The sequence below is a fragment of the Patagioenas fasciata genome, chromosome 10 (genome assembly GCF_037038585.1).
Source record: "Patagioenas fasciata isolate bPatFas1 chromosome 10, bPatFas1.hap1, whole genome shotgun sequence".
Classification (NCBI taxonomy): Eukaryota; Metazoa; Chordata; class Aves; order Columbiformes; family Columbidae; genus Patagioenas; species Patagioenas fasciata.
This window is the reverse complement of record NC_092529.1, coordinates 17103834-17118997: the sequence shown is the minus strand read 5'-3', so window position 1 is coordinate 17118997 and position 15164 is coordinate 17103834. Positions and strand designations below refer to the sequence as shown.

General features: G+C 42.2%; 1 protein-coding gene across 2 annotated transcripts in view; it reads left to right on the top strand.

Annotated features, from left to right (window-relative positions):
• The window catches only part of MITF (melanocyte inducing transcription factor), a 110320-nt gene that overhangs the window by 51878 nt on the left and 43278 nt on the right, over positions 1–15164 (top strand). For both annotated transcript variants that reach the window (XM_065845404.2, XM_065845406.2), the window contains exon 2: positions 6563–6809. In XM_065845404.2, coding sequence (XP_065701476.1) covers positions 6563–6809 — 247 coding nt within the window. The remainder of the gene's footprint in view (positions 1–6562; positions 6810–15164) is intronic.

The following is a 15164-nucleotide window of genomic DNA, read 5'->3' as shown; positions in this document are numbered from 1 at the left end:
GGAGCCACCCCCAGAGACACGGCCGGCCTGGACGCCGCTTGACTTTCACCCGAGGGTGCTCGGCGAAAGCCCTTGGACACAAGGTGGGGGGGAAGATGGAAGCTGTTAGATTTGAGATGTTCATGCCCTGCTCCTTTGACAGCGTCTGTCTGTAAGTGACGCTTTCCCAGAGCGACGGCACCGTGAGCGGATTGTGTGATTGATGTGTTGTGATGGAGGTTGTGGTCTGGGAGTTAAAAATACTGTGCTTGGGAGCTGGCCACTGTCTTCTGCAGAGCCACAGGAGCTGTGGGTGACCGGCTGAGAGAATGCTGGTGACTTTCAGGAGGGGAAGACTTATAAAATACTCCATGTTTAAAGAAAATTATACATCTATATGCATACAAATATATTTATAGCCTTCTGAAACTTCACGGCAAACACACACTTTTGGGCTAAGGGAAGTTCACTTTAGGTGCATTATAGTGATTATTACATAGAAGTCTTTGAGGATATCCTATGTTTGCAATTATTCATCTCCCACTTAACAAGAACTGTAGTAAAGGATTGTGAAATGTGACCTTTGCGGCTTTTAGATTGAACCTCTTTAGTTTTACCTTGTTCCTTAATCTGGTGGTGATCAAGCTTTCCAAGCTATACTGCAAGCTGTGTCCCCAAGTAAATGGGCATTCAAGCAGATCAACTTAAGGCATTTTATTAAGTCAACACTCATGCAAAAGCCACCTCCAGAGCTTAATAATTATTTACTGAGTGCTTCTGGGTCATGAGAGAGGCTTTCATTAAGTTCAGAAAGCGTTATGTTCAGCAGCTTGTGAAGGTGTGTTTTAAAGACAGGAAGAAAAATGGAAAACTACTAAATGGTGTACAACTATTTAAAAAAAAAAAAGTAACAACTTAGTTGAGGACTGAATGTTTTTCCTTCTGTGATTGATTTTTGTTGGTGTGTGTGGTGGTGTTGGATTTTTTTTTTTCATCAAGGACAAGTGAATTAACTTGATTTGTAATTCAACCTTTCCTGGGTGGTAGATATGCATGATGGATGTTTCAGGGTTTTTTCTTATTTCCCCTGCTGACCAGGTGCCCTCAATGCATTCGGGTAGATGGACGGGTGCCCACTGGGCTGCAGGTTGTTCTGTGGTTGCAGCCCTGGTGCTGGGTAAGCGGTTCTGCTGCAGGACAGCAGCTCCGAGCTGGAGCAGCTGAGGATAAGAAAACACTGGAGGGACAGAAAAACGTTAATCTTGATGATGGAGCAGATGCAGCAGCAGGCAGTGTGTCTCCTTAAATATATAACCTCCAAACATGGAAACCTTCTTTCATATAGAAGCCGGAAACTTAGTACTTGCTTTATTATAAAGGCTGATAAAGGTCTCCACACCGTTTATGTAATTGCTCTGTCCTTGGCAAGTGGGGATGTACGAGGGTGCCAACTGTTGGGCTATGTTTTTTTACATTGATACTTTAAGCAGCACCAGGCAGTTGGCATGGTGAGCAGAGAGTCACAGTAACCCACGATCAATTACTAAATTTTAGGAATGAAATACAAAGTGCTGCAGTAGTTAGAACCCCTTACCTTGGCTGAAGATGGGGAAGAAGAGATTGTGAAGGGGTTTTTTTGTTGTTTGTGGATTTTATTTTTTTGAGGGGGCTATCTGACTCCTCCTTGCCTTTTCTTTTTCCTTTTGGTGTTCTTCCTTTTCTGTCACCCCTCTCTGTGGCAAGCAGCAATGCTGGCCGGCAGGTTAGATGCTGCTGGAAATCTTGTTATATCAACCGCATATGTAATACTGGCAACAAAGTTTATTGAGGTTTCACTGCTTGGTAGAGAGACTAAAAACAGAATCTGTACAAATAAACTTAGTTTTGAGGAAACTAGCGGTCATTGAACAGGAGGGGTGCTGGAAGGGGAGCTGTGTGGTGGTCTCCTCTGGTAAGACCTTCCAGAGATCAAGCCAAGTATTTGATTTGTAACGTTGGCAACTTCTCATCTGCTTGCTTTAAAGATCAAGGTAGTTTTATGCTAATGTCAGATACTTAAACGTGCATGCCCTTTCTCTATAAATAATTATGAATAGGATAAGGGTAAGACATGAAACACAAGCATTTAAATCCCGTGTTATTTCTTACCTCTGAGATCTGGTGCAGCTCAGTGGATTTCTTGAGGTGCTAAATCTGCTTTTCTTGGCTGATTTCTCTGTGGACTAACCCATTAACAAACAGTTGGCAGGAACGGAAGAGACCAACAGCCTCCCCCTTGTGTGCCATTTCTCTGCTTAGAGCAGGGTGATTGATCCTGCCCGGAGCAAGTGGTTTTGAAAGCTTTTTTTTAAAATGCATTTTATTTGATTCTTGTTCATCTCTGCTTGAGGAAAGTTCGGGTTTGAGGAGTTGGTCTGTATTTTTAGTTATTGTAATTCGTCTAAAAAGTGTTACATTAGAGGCTTTTTTTCCTTAGAAAATCATAAATATTAAAACAGTAATTAAAAAGCAAAGCTGAGTTAAATAATGTTTTGCAGCTCAAAATCTCCAGAGAATTTTCTTAACAAATATATAACTAATGCAAAAAAAAAAAAAAAGTTTGTATCCCAGACAACTACTGTAAATAATACATGTGAACCAGAGAACTAGTTTGATCAATTTGTAAGACTCCGTCTCCTTGGGCAAAAAGACAAACTGGTCTTTTGTTGGTTAGTTTTGTTTTCAAAGGTAAAATAATCAGTACACGTCTGGGAAGGTAGATTGTGCTTTTAAAGGTATGGTCTTTGTAATCTCTTGAGTTGATGGCAACAAATTCAAACTTGTTTTTAATCTGATCAGTTGCCTTTTATTATGCAACAACTATGTGCATTATAATTTATGTATACAGTAACTAACATTTCCCAGGCATCTGTGCAAAGGATATGTAATTTAAGCTTCTTTAATAAAACATTATCACTTCGTGATTAATTTGATTGGCACATGACACTCGCAACTAATAACTCTGCATTACACTATGCTTATTAGACTGCTAATGGATAACTGGTTTAATCATATGTCAATTAAAAGGATGAGTTGGTTTCATTTATTACAATTAAATGGTATCCATAAACCCTGTTTGCAGGAAGTATCTAAATCACATCATGTATCAGTTGTGTGTGTGGGCTCTGTTATCAGCTCTACATAATCTGGGGGTGAATCAGTTCATGGATGAGAGTTTTGAGTGCACGTGTCCAGGTTCTGGGTCGTACTGCGGCACACGGCACCGTGCTTGATCATGAGAGAAGATCTGCCTGAGCAGCAGCATGTAAAGGTCAAGAAGCTTTAAAAAGATGAATTATCAAAACTCTTTTGATGAAGCCTTTGACGCAACAAGTTTTTAATTGCTTTTTTTATTGGGAAGCAGAGTTTCTGACACAGCTACTCCTGTTTGCCTTCTGGAGGGTTTGTGGTGATGAAACCCAAACCATCTTCCATTCCACCTTGGAGCTTTGTGTGGAGCGTCCTGCAGTTGAGAGGAGGAGTGGACACAGTGGGGATGGAAAGCTGGATGGGAGAACGCTCTGTTTTGTGTGTGGAACAAGCCTAGAGGATGAGCCACCAGCGTTTGTACGAGTTTTTCCGTGTTCGATCAGTGACACTTGCGGTGAGTGGAAGGAGCGCTGGTGTGGTCAGACCACCCTGCCCATGGGAGGAGCTTTACAGCCCCTCGGGGAGAAGTACTGGATATGGCTGGAGCTGGCTTGTGTTTGTCCAGTTCCTTCTCAGTGCTTGTGGCAGGAGGTTCTGCTCAGACAGGTGCTGTGCAGCAGCTTTTATTCCAGATAAAAATGTTATTTGAACTCCAATGCATTGATGGCAGTAACTGCAGTCTGGCAGCTTGGTGCTGCCTGTGTCCAGCGTCTGTCTGCCTCTATATTGTGTAAAATTATAATGTGTGCAATTAAGAGAACGATGTGTCTGCTGAGCTTGTGGCTCTGTAGCTGCACTGGTTTCTGGCTTCTCCTTTGAAACAGGGATGAACTAGACATTCTATAATCTTTTCTCAGGCTTTTTCTTCCCCCTCATCTGGCCACCAAAATCTCATGTTCTGAATGTGAATAAGATCAGACTCTACTTGCCCTTGCTGATTCTGGTCTTCTTCTGATACTTGTTTAAAAAGTACATTGCCTGACCTTGCAGTACGTACCTAATTGCATCTAAGCCGTTTTTCCAGTGAGTAACTAGAATTTTGAGCAGAATTACAAAAGAAATAAAAGTTGAAAGATTCTCTGCCCTTTGGGAAAGAACTTGGCAGAAGAGCACTTTCTGGGATTACTTTTTATTTCAGAGACAAAATAGTTGAAGCTTCTTGTTGACAATTTTGAATTGACGGTAGAGCCCTGAACCACCTGCAGGCAGCTGCAAGGACAGTTGTGGTGTTGGTGTGAGTAGGTACAGTAACTGCATGGGCGAGATGAGGTTCCTGGCAGGGGCTGTTTGAAATGCCATGGAAATAATTTTTCTTTCTTTCTCCTTTGCATTCCCCAGAATTTTAGTATATGGGAGGGTTCTCCTGAGATGGTTTTCAGCTCACTTGGCTTTGGTAGGCAGAGAAACAGTTCAAAATGGAAGAAGGTGGGAGGAACTGCTGGGCTACCAATTTTGCAGCATTATGTATCTCTAAAAAAATGTCAGTAGCATGCACGTGAGAATCTTACTTAGTGCGATACAAAATAAGCTTTTCCTCAACATGGGGAAAACGAAGCCTTCTTTAAAAGCAACGTTTCAGTGCATTTTTTTTCTCATCTATTACAGTGGTCTCCAAAGTGGGGCGAGCAATATTTTCAGTGGGCAGGAAGAAAATATTAGCACTTCAATAGCACATGTATATAAATAATAAATAAACACATATTGAGGGTGCATACTCAGACATTTTTTTTCCTGGTAGCAGTACGTGATCACAAAAATTGGGAGACCACTGATTTATAACTATCTTGATCATGGAAATAAGGCACGTCCTTGATTGGAAATGTGCAAGTGGTTCAGATGTGCAGCCAGGAAAAACGCTGCTGGGTTTAGATGTGAGAATGCTTCACCCTTAATTGAAAGGGCGGTGTTTTTTACCAGTATCACAGTCAATGACTTGTCTTGAGCAGCTAATTAGTGCGATTATTCCACAGCTGCATTAGTTTCACCATGAAGGTTTTCTCTTGTTTTATCAAAAGGATCAGTGTCTCTCCAAATGTTTCAACCTGACAGGTCTTAAATAGCAAGATGATTCCCGCCCTGCCTCCAACATGTGTGCTCTGGAAAAGCAGAGTTTGATCTCTTGAGGGAGTTAAGTGTGGGTTCTCCTTTTTTGTTTCTACTCTGAACTGGTTTTGTCAACATTGGTCCTAAACAAAGCTAACAAACTTCCAGCAGCTCTGGCTCTGGTTGCCCAAGCACAAGTAGCTGGGAGTGCCTAGGTGAGCCCCAGAAGGGATGCTGGCCCCTGTGCCGGTGGTCTGGTCACCATCCTTCAGGTAGGACCAAAATGCTGGAGCCAGAGGTGGGTTTCACAAGAGCAGCCTCCTCCTAGAGCGGGAGGGTCACTGCTGCCTTCTCCAGTATGGCCCTGCACCAGTATAGCCTAACGAGCCCTTTCTGCCACGGGCTGACATCAGCTACAGCAGAGTCAGAAACCAAATATCCTGAATTACACACACTGTAGCTCTTTCTTATACAGACTCATGTATTCTTACCCACTTCCAACATCCTTCCCTCAAAAGATGGGCAGCTTGGTATTTGCGTACCCTAATTGTTGTGCCTTATGCTACAGAAATGTTTTATGAATGGATTTTGCTTCTGAGGGCTAACAAAATAATTTGTTGCTTCAGGAGGTGTCCCTGCAGTCCGTGACAAAGTCCTGTGGTTTGCTCCACACTGTCTGAAGGAGGCTCTGTCACCAGTGGCTTAGCAATGCCTCTTGGGTGGTGAAGCAGTGCAGTGCCAAATCAATACACTTTATAACGTGTGGCTGAAATAAAGCTGTTAGGGTTGTTTCTTCTACCTGATCTTGTATCTCGCTGCACTCAGAAGGTACTGAAATGGGAACTGGGTTGGTTTTTTTGGATCTGCTTTCTGGCTATGAAGAGTGTCACCACCAGCAAATCCAACCCCAGGGTAGTATTTTGCAGAAGATAACTGAACTTTAAGTTGTGCTTTCATGGGAGAGGCAGATTTATTTTATCTGTTCATTTATTTTTTTCATTAGACCTGGAGTATTATCTATACCTGTTATTAGACTTGATGCAGCCCTTTACCTTTTAAAAAAGGAATACAAGTACCTGCTGCTATGGTTGGTTGCTGCAAAATTGCAACAGCAAATACTCTTTACATTTGGATGCTGGCATTTGGAAATGGTGAGCTGCAGTCGAGTTAAGGCAGCCTAATGTGGCTGCTAAGTACCTGAAGTAGGTCGGCTCCGAATTCCCCCTCGCGTGGTGCGGTGTATCCTCACCCGTCCCACCCCACGTTCGGGTGCAGTTCTGTGAGTTCCAACCGCTGGAGCCGTAATCCCACTTGTGGAAGCTGATCCTGTCTCTCTCTGGTCTTCCCACAGCAATTCCGAGCATCCTGGCGCTTCCAAGCCTCCCTTAAGCTCCTCCAGCATGACCTCACGAATCCTGCTACGGCAGCAGCTCATGCGTGAGCAGATGCAGGAGCAGGAGCGTCGGGAGCAGCAGCAGAAGCAGCAAGCAGCCCAGTTCATGCAGCAGCGAGTACCCGTCAGCCAGACACCTGCCATCAACGTCAGCGTCCCCACCAGCCTGCCCCCCGCCACCCAGGTGCCCATGGAGGTCCTCAAGGTACGCCAGTCTCTCCGCCTTTCTGTTCTGGAGCTCTCACTCATCTAAACATACTTCTATTTTTTTTAATAGGGACATGGTTATAGGGATTTTCGGCAGTGAAATTTTGCAAATAAGCTGCGCTCTGGCTTTATTTGTAGCTTGTTTTGGTGTCCTAGTAGTGAAGAATGAAAAACGTGTTTGTTTTTAAAAGTTTGTGTGACTTTCATTTTCTTTAAACTTTGAGGTCTTGGGAGGGAGGTTTTGTTACAAAGCTGATGTTTCCGTCATTCTCTCTTTGGAAAATGCTTCTCTGCCTTTCTAGTACTTAGTTATTTTCAAAAAGAAGAAATTATTAATAAATATTTAAATCAATATTTTGGCTTTTAAAAGCAAACAATGAAATATTTTTGTAAGATGGTGTCAAATCTCATTACAAAAGAGCTCCTCAGAAAGCCTTAATCTGAAATATGGGTCAGTTTCCAGCCTCTTGCAACAAGCCTTCGTAATCCTTTTCTGTTTAAATGACTTGTTTGCCATTAGTAGCTTTGGACTCCTTGTCCTACTGGAAACTGTAGGAGCTTGTTAGTACCCCTCTGTCAAAGGGATGTAGCTTGCTAATTACTGGGGAAAAACGTGAACAGCTAGAGAAGAGATAATTCAGGCACTGGCTAAGTTCAAGTAGAGTAAAGCAGCATGAAATGTGTGAGTGAAAGAATACAAAATATTTTGGAGAAATTTGCTGACATATTTCATTAAAATAAAATTTTCTTGAGTTTTGAAGAGTTATCTATATCCTCTGCATTACTGCTGAATCTTTTTATTACAGCTGATGTTTAGCAACCGCCTGCAGTCGGTAAGCGTATTCTTACCAGATAAATTAATTGAGCTTGGTTACAATCCGCTTGTAGTTTGCTCATCACTGTTATATGCCGATGATACGTATTCAAAGATGTAGTTTTAAAATAGACTTATGGGCTCAGGATTTTCAGGCAGTCCATGTGATGGGTTTATGGAGGAAATGTAGGGTGCATTTATTTATTGAATCTGCATTATGGTATTGTGCTGACAGTGCCAAAACTAATACTTAATGTGGACACTAGAGTCATACTTGAGTGTCTGTAATCTGGGAGCAGAAAGGAGACAGCTGAGTTTTGAATTTGAAATTTTGAATTTTTGTATACACATATGCATTTTCATTAAAAATTAAAGATGATGTACATTGAGCATGTGTGCATGTGCATATAATAAGTCCGAAATTGACTAGGAAGAGCTATTTTGTCTAATGTTTGTGTATTACACACCACATTTGTGCATTACACATAATGTTTGTGTATAACAATTCCTTAAACTTGTTTCCAGATTATGGCACCATAGTTATAATTCAGATCCAGCAGATGTGTAGGTGTTATGAAACAATTTTTTGTTTGTAATGCACTTAGTTAGCTACATAACATTTTTATATCCTTTCATCCTAACATATTACCATGTGAATTTTAGGAGTTTTTTAACCTCTCTGAAAACTTGTAGGAAAATGTTTATTTTCCGATTATGTTGTTAAGGAATGAGTGTAATGTCTTGAAGAAGCATCAGCAGTTGTCTATATTGTTCATTTTACAATCACCTCTTTATATGAGAGCGGAGGGGAGGCAGCCCTTTATTTTGGAGGGACAAACTACAGAAGATACTGCAACCAAAAAGGTGATGCTCAGTTATTACAAGCGGGGTTACTAGGAACTGGCTTGCCATTGGGTTTGTATGGAAATCTGTAACCTGCCGGAGCACTGCTAGGGAGCTTCACAAGAAGAACTTCAACTTGAATCCTAGTCCTTCAGGACTGAAAAATAATTATCTGTCTGCCGTTCCCTCCTAATGGAGGAGGGTCTTCTGGAAAGAGGGAGGATGCCTCCCCTGCACTTGTCTTTGGCCCAAATGGCAGCACGCATGACCCTGTAGAGCAAAAAATTAAGACAATGTATCCTTAACTGGCTTGTAAATTGAAAGTAATAACTGGCAACAACAACTTTTTGATGACAAGAGAATTATGCATTGAAGGTGTGGTTGTGAGCTCTTTGCTGGAACAAAATGATGTGTGACTTCTCATCACCTACGTTTACATAAGTAGCAGTCAAAATTAGCAAAAACAAGTCCTTTTGGTCTCTGCCCATGAGAGAAGAGAGACTGCTTTGTATAGTTTTGCTACTTGTGTTTTTGATGGGGGAAAGCAGATTCAACCTTTTATCTTTACTTATAAAAGTGTGCCAGTTCTTTAAAACAAAGATTAGTACAAAATACCAGGCATGACATCATGGTCTTGCAGAAAATTTACCAGCGATGCTTCAGTAAGAGTAGGATTTGGCTGAAAGGTCCATATAATTTTGGTGTTGCTTTTTTGCTTGTTTTGTTTTGGTTGTAGTTGTTGGTTTCTTAGTAGATCATTTGGCTGGAAGGATGAGATTTACAATAAATCGGGATCTTCCTGGTGCCAATACACTGCCAGCCAGTCTGCCTGCAGTAACACTGAACCAGTGACATCATTTCCCTGCAGTTGCTTTTTACACTTCGGTTGGTTTTTAGCTGTAGACAAATTTTCCGTATGAGTTGTATTGAAGTTTTAATTAGATAAATAGGGAACTAAGTTGGTAACTTTATTATCCAGATGGTCTGGATTTAGTGACCTTTAAGAATGAGAGAGACAAACAGGGGATTTTTACACTTTCAGAAATGTTGGTCTGCAAGTCAACTTTCTTTAGAAGAGATCTTTTTGAGTACTGCTTCACAAACAAATACGACCAAATGTACCAGCTGTTTTTGTTTGGTTGGTTTGGAACTCAGCATCAAAGAAAAAGCACTCCAAGCTTCTTGAACTTGACAATGTTTTGTGTTTTTAATTACATTGTGTGACTTGCCCTTTCTCCAGTATCTTACAATGTGAGAAGGAGAATACTACTTGCTGGAGAGAGTCCAGAGAAGGGAGTGATGCAGGTGAGGGGCCTGCAGGCCTTATCTCACTCTCCAACTACCTGAAAGGAGGTTGTAGCATGGAGGGGGTTGGTCTCTTCTCCAAAGTAACAAGTGACAGGACAAAAGGAAATGTTCTCAAGTTACGCCAGGCAAGGTTCGGATTGGATATTGGGAAAAATTTATTCATGGAAAGGGTTGTCAGGTATTGGAACAGGCTGCCCAGGGCAGTGGTGGAGTCACCATCCCTGGAGAGGTTTAAAAGGCCTTTAGACAAGGTTCTTAAGGACATGGTTTAGTGCCAGAGTTAGGTTAAAGGTTGGACTCAATGATCTTGAGCGTCTCTTCCAACTGAAATGATTCTATGATTCTGTGCCTGAGGATGGTATTTTGGAATGACTGGTTTAAAAAGAAGCCAAAGGTGTTAATGAGCTTGGATTTTATAATATTTGTTTTCAAGATGTTAATTTAGAAACAATACGGAAAGAAAGAGAAATACATAACGAATCTATGTCACATTGCATAGGAATCTCCAAATTACATAATGTGGTATGCTCAAGGCTATATGAATAAATAGGATTTCATTTTCTTGAGTAATGACTTCTTGCGTCACTTCTCTGCTAAGTAATGTAGCTTGGCAAGGTAGGAAATGACCTGTAGGAATTCAAATTTTGTGTTGCTTTGTACAGCCTAATTATGAGATGGATGGGGAGTAGGTCTAACACATTTGAAATGGTACCTCTTTGAGTCTAGTAGCAAGGGGAAGATTTCTTACAGCTTTCAGTATTCCTTCTGCAGAGCTGATATTAGCTTCACAGAGGTACAGGCTGGTTTATCTTTCAGCACCTTTTCATCTGTCTCCTGTGGTTGGTCTGCAACTACTGAAATGTGTCATAAAACTTTATTTGCTTCTGCTGCACTTCAACTTCTTGCTCTGCATTGGAGACAGGAGCATGTAACTTAAAATGTTGATCACTGGAGTAGTTCCAAGCCCTATTATTGTTGGATCAGTATCCATTCCTGAGATACAAAGTAAGTTTGTATTTTCATTTAAGACAGTTAACTTCTTTGCAAAGAATTTGTCTTAAGATGGCTTCAGTGGCAGTGGGTTGTTTTATGGAGTAGCTTCTTCCATACAGGTGTATTTTAGTTTTATACACTTATTGATATTAAGAAACTGTTCTTTTTGCTGTTGTTGATTGCGGTTATTCTCTTGTCTGGTAGGAGTTCTTGTGTGCTTGAGCAGAAGCACTGCTGCCGATCTCAGCTCTAGTATCCCAGAGCTGATCTCGGAACTGGTTGGTTTCTGTAGGCAGGGTTAGCTCAGGGCCTGAGGAGGTCGTGCCTCGGGGCCCTGCCTGTCGTCACTGGGACCTGATGACAGGTTAGTGCTTTTGCTCCTCAGTCATCTGTTTGCAAAATATTACTGCTATTAATCCCATACCTTGTGGAGATAATGTGTTAAAGGTGGTGAAATCCTTCGCTATTATGAACAGAAATCGAGAGAATACACTCTCTGTTTGTAGTGAAGCTGGTTTATTAATCAGCTTCCCCATAGCTGTCTCCGGCTTCCTATCTTACAGTCTTCCTGCTTGATATCACAGAATTAACTTTTCTGCTGTAGACGTAGCAACTGTCTGTTGACAGTTACTCAGGGAGTATCTCCTGATGATGTGATACAGTTGCTGGGTTCTGCTTTTCATGTCTTTTGTGCACCCCCTTGCCCACTCGCAGCCTCTTATCCTACCAAGCAACCTGCAGGACTCTTGCAAGTGAGTGATCTCTCCTGCCAAGCCCCTGGCAGCGCAGGACAACTCCCTGCCTTTCTGACAGGCAGTGACACCCTATCCTCATCTTTAGGATAGTTTTAAGTCTTCTACCTCAGTCTGGGTAGCTGATTTTAGGATTTTTTTTGTTCAGCAGGCAGAAATGCTGACTTCTATGACCACAGTTTTACGTAAGGTCCCTCTGGCATTTTCACCAGAGCTGCACTGAGGCAGTACGGGTATGGGGCTCACCACTCTTTATGTGCTTTGAGACACAGCAGGAAAAAGGTTTTCCTTCATCTAGAACATCTAAATGAAAAAAAAACAACCAAACAAAGAGCGACTTTAAAGGCTGAAATTACCAGCCATAGTGCCTTATTCACGCAAGCAAGGCTTGCGAGATCCTCTGCTTGTTTTTTGGGTTAGTCTTTGAGAAGTTCTGCTGATAGAAGTAGTCAGACCTGATATGTTGATTAAGGCTTGCCTTTGAAGGTTACTCACTTCTATTTTTGTTTTATAAGTTCATTTGTCTCAAAATAGTCTTATTTACAGAATTTGCAGTAGTCCAGAAAGAAAACATATTGCAGGAATTCGGAGAATTGGGCTTGGGGAGTGGTGGAGACTCACCTATTTGCTCATTGAGAGACACTGCAGAACTTGAATTGAAGCTATGCTGTGTGGTTTGTATTGCTTGGCCTGAGTTCTGGATAAAGTTTACTGTTCAGAACAATGATCACACAGTCTCCCAAGTACTTTGGGCCTGCCTGCCCAAAACACAATGTGGCATTGGAGAAACTGCAAGTGGCATGAGCAGTCTTGTGTCCTCCATGGGAGGAGATACACTGGAGCATCCTTAGGAGTCAGGAAAGGAGGCTTAGGGCCTGCATCGGCCATAGAGCTGCAAATCAGTTTCTTTGGAAGCATTACCAGTTCTTGCAGCATTTAAAATGTTACTGGTGGGCAGCTGACATCCAGCCCTCTGCATGTCTCACTAAGCAGATGGGAGGTGGAAAAATGAGGGTGAATGCTTCTTCCTTCTGTCCACCCATGTTATTTGTTGGTGTTCCTTGGCACATGGATGTCATGCTTGTTCTGTCATGTTTTTAATGTGATGCAGTGGGCCACGACACAAGAGTTGATGGAAGCCTCAACTGGATGTGTTGTGGTGAAGTGGTGTGGTTCCTGTCCCTCCCCAGGATGCGATTGGTTCACCTCCCCTTCCCTCCTGAGTGTTGTCACACCAAATGAATGCCACAATAAGAAATCTACTGGGCATCTGATGTCTCTTTTCCTCCCCGTTTCACTGTCCTTGGGGATTTAAGAATGTAACCTGCATGTGGCACAGGTGCTGAGATGTGAGAGCCACATCGGATGCCACTGCAAAGTACAGCCTTGAGGGCTGAGGTGGGAACCCGCAGCAGGTGTCTGCAGCATGGACCAGCGTGTTCCTGCAGTGGTGCACAAGTCTTTCGGACACTGCGCAAGTGCCTTGTGGGTAATGAGATATAAACAGGTCTCCTGACCAGCAGATGGTATAAGAGGTTGCTTTCAGGATACTAACATCCCCTTCATCCTTGTTTCTGGAGAGTGAGCAAACTGTTCCCGTGCTCCAGGGGATCTGGACAAGGTGGGTCCTGCTTTGTTGATTTGCAGCTTGAGATCTCTCTTCTCTGTGCTCCTGCATAGTGCCTGCTCTTGCTAACAGGGCAGTTCGCCCCAAAATGTGACGTATATACAAAAACATATGTATGGAAATACAGGCTAGAAAAACAGTTTTAATATTTGTTACTAACAAATTGTTAATAGTGTGTTTGCATAGAATAATGTTTATAATATGCTGGACATTTAGAAATTTCTCTGCCATTAAGTATCCCACTTAGGATTCATCCTGCCGTACTGCTTAGGTTGGTATCTTCATAGTAGATATTAACTGCTTTTCTGGTGCTAGAAATACAGCTCTTTATGGCTTTGTCTTGTCATTGTGGCTTTTCTTATTTCACCTGGGGTCCTAAGCAAGCTGAAACCTCTTCTTTTCAAGGCCTTGAACCAGATACTCTTTACTGGATTTCTGCTCTTGCAGTTTATTATTTCAAGAGTTTTTGCACATCTCGTGGACTAATCACCACTGATACCAGAGCGGGTCCGTTTGTCTCTTCCTTAATGTCGTCCCATCACTGTAGTTTGTGCTCATCTTTCCCCGTCTCCCAGTCGATGCGAGCAGCGCTGCGGCCATGCTGCTCGGAAGGGTGCAGGTGACCAGGCTGGCCTCTTGCCTTCACCCTCCTGTCGTTGTTCATTCAGATTTTAAATGCACCACCACAATAAGCTCTTTGCGTCAGATACCCTCTGTTTCTTCAGCTCTGAAATGCTAAACATGCCTTCTGAGTGATGTTAATGATTATGGGCATATATGTTAAAAAAACACCTCCTCCTAGTCCTTTTCCAGTGTGTTTATTGCAGAGCATGACCTGAGGTGAGAATGCAGACCTGCCTAGCAGGGAAGGCTGTGCAGTTAGCAATAGTGTTCTTGGTGTAATGATTACCATGAAACTTCATTGTATAGGGGACTTATCTCATGGTTCTGAAGAACAGGAACAATGGGATGTCAAGATAAACATGCGGTAGTATCTGCTACAGGGAATGTGTGTTTGTGGACATGCTTATCTGATTAAAAGTTAATTTAATCTAACCTGACAATAGTAGATAGTAGTGTGTGCCAGTATGTTAAGTATGGCATGTATTTGCAATTGAGAACTTAGACAAGTGCTTTGCCAGACCAAGTCATGGTGAACTACAAATAGAACATTTAAACCAAGGTTACTTAACACTCAGTGACTCTGGTATATGCAACTTAACCCTACAGTAATTTCTTCATAAAGAAAAACTTGCATTTAACTACAGAACCACTAAAGCCTGCCTTGTCTCCTGAGCTTTCACGTAAGTATAACAGCATTTCTCAGGCTTTAAATCTTTTGCTTGCTTAGTGGGTTGAAAGCTATTCCAAACCAAGCACTGGTGCTTGATGTCTGTGGTTAGTAATAGCGGTAAAATATAAACTCTTGCTTAACACTTAGGTTATTACACATTAAAAATGCATGGAATTCAAGGGGGCAACATAGTTCTGTGTACAAGTATCTGACTTCTTGACTGCTAGTGCAAAACACTTCTTCCAGCCTTCATCCCAAGTGTCCTTTCCTATGGATGCAAATATGTGTGTTGCTTAGCTCTTGAGAGAAATGCTGTTGCTGACGGACGTGTCTGATCTTTCCATCTTGGCTCTTTGCTTGTGGTCACTGTGGCACAAAATACAGCTCTCAAACTTGTGGGGCAAACTGTGCTGCTCTTGGATTGTGCTGCTGGGAGGCTGGGACATCTTCTGAGCGCAATGCCCAGGTAGGTACCTGAGCAGAGTGGGAAGATAGCTGAGTAACTGCTACTTATCACAGAACTCTTGCCCTGCAAGTTCACAGTAGTTACCTGGCAGTTTGAAATAATGTTGTCGACATGGAGGATATTAAGGATATATTCACACAAGACAGTATAGGCATCTGGAGGTCCAAGGTCTGATCGCCTTTTAGAAGGTTCTTGGTGGTTTATACCCTGGTTGGTGGTCTTGAGGATTTGCTGTCTTTCCGCTGGCGTGATAACA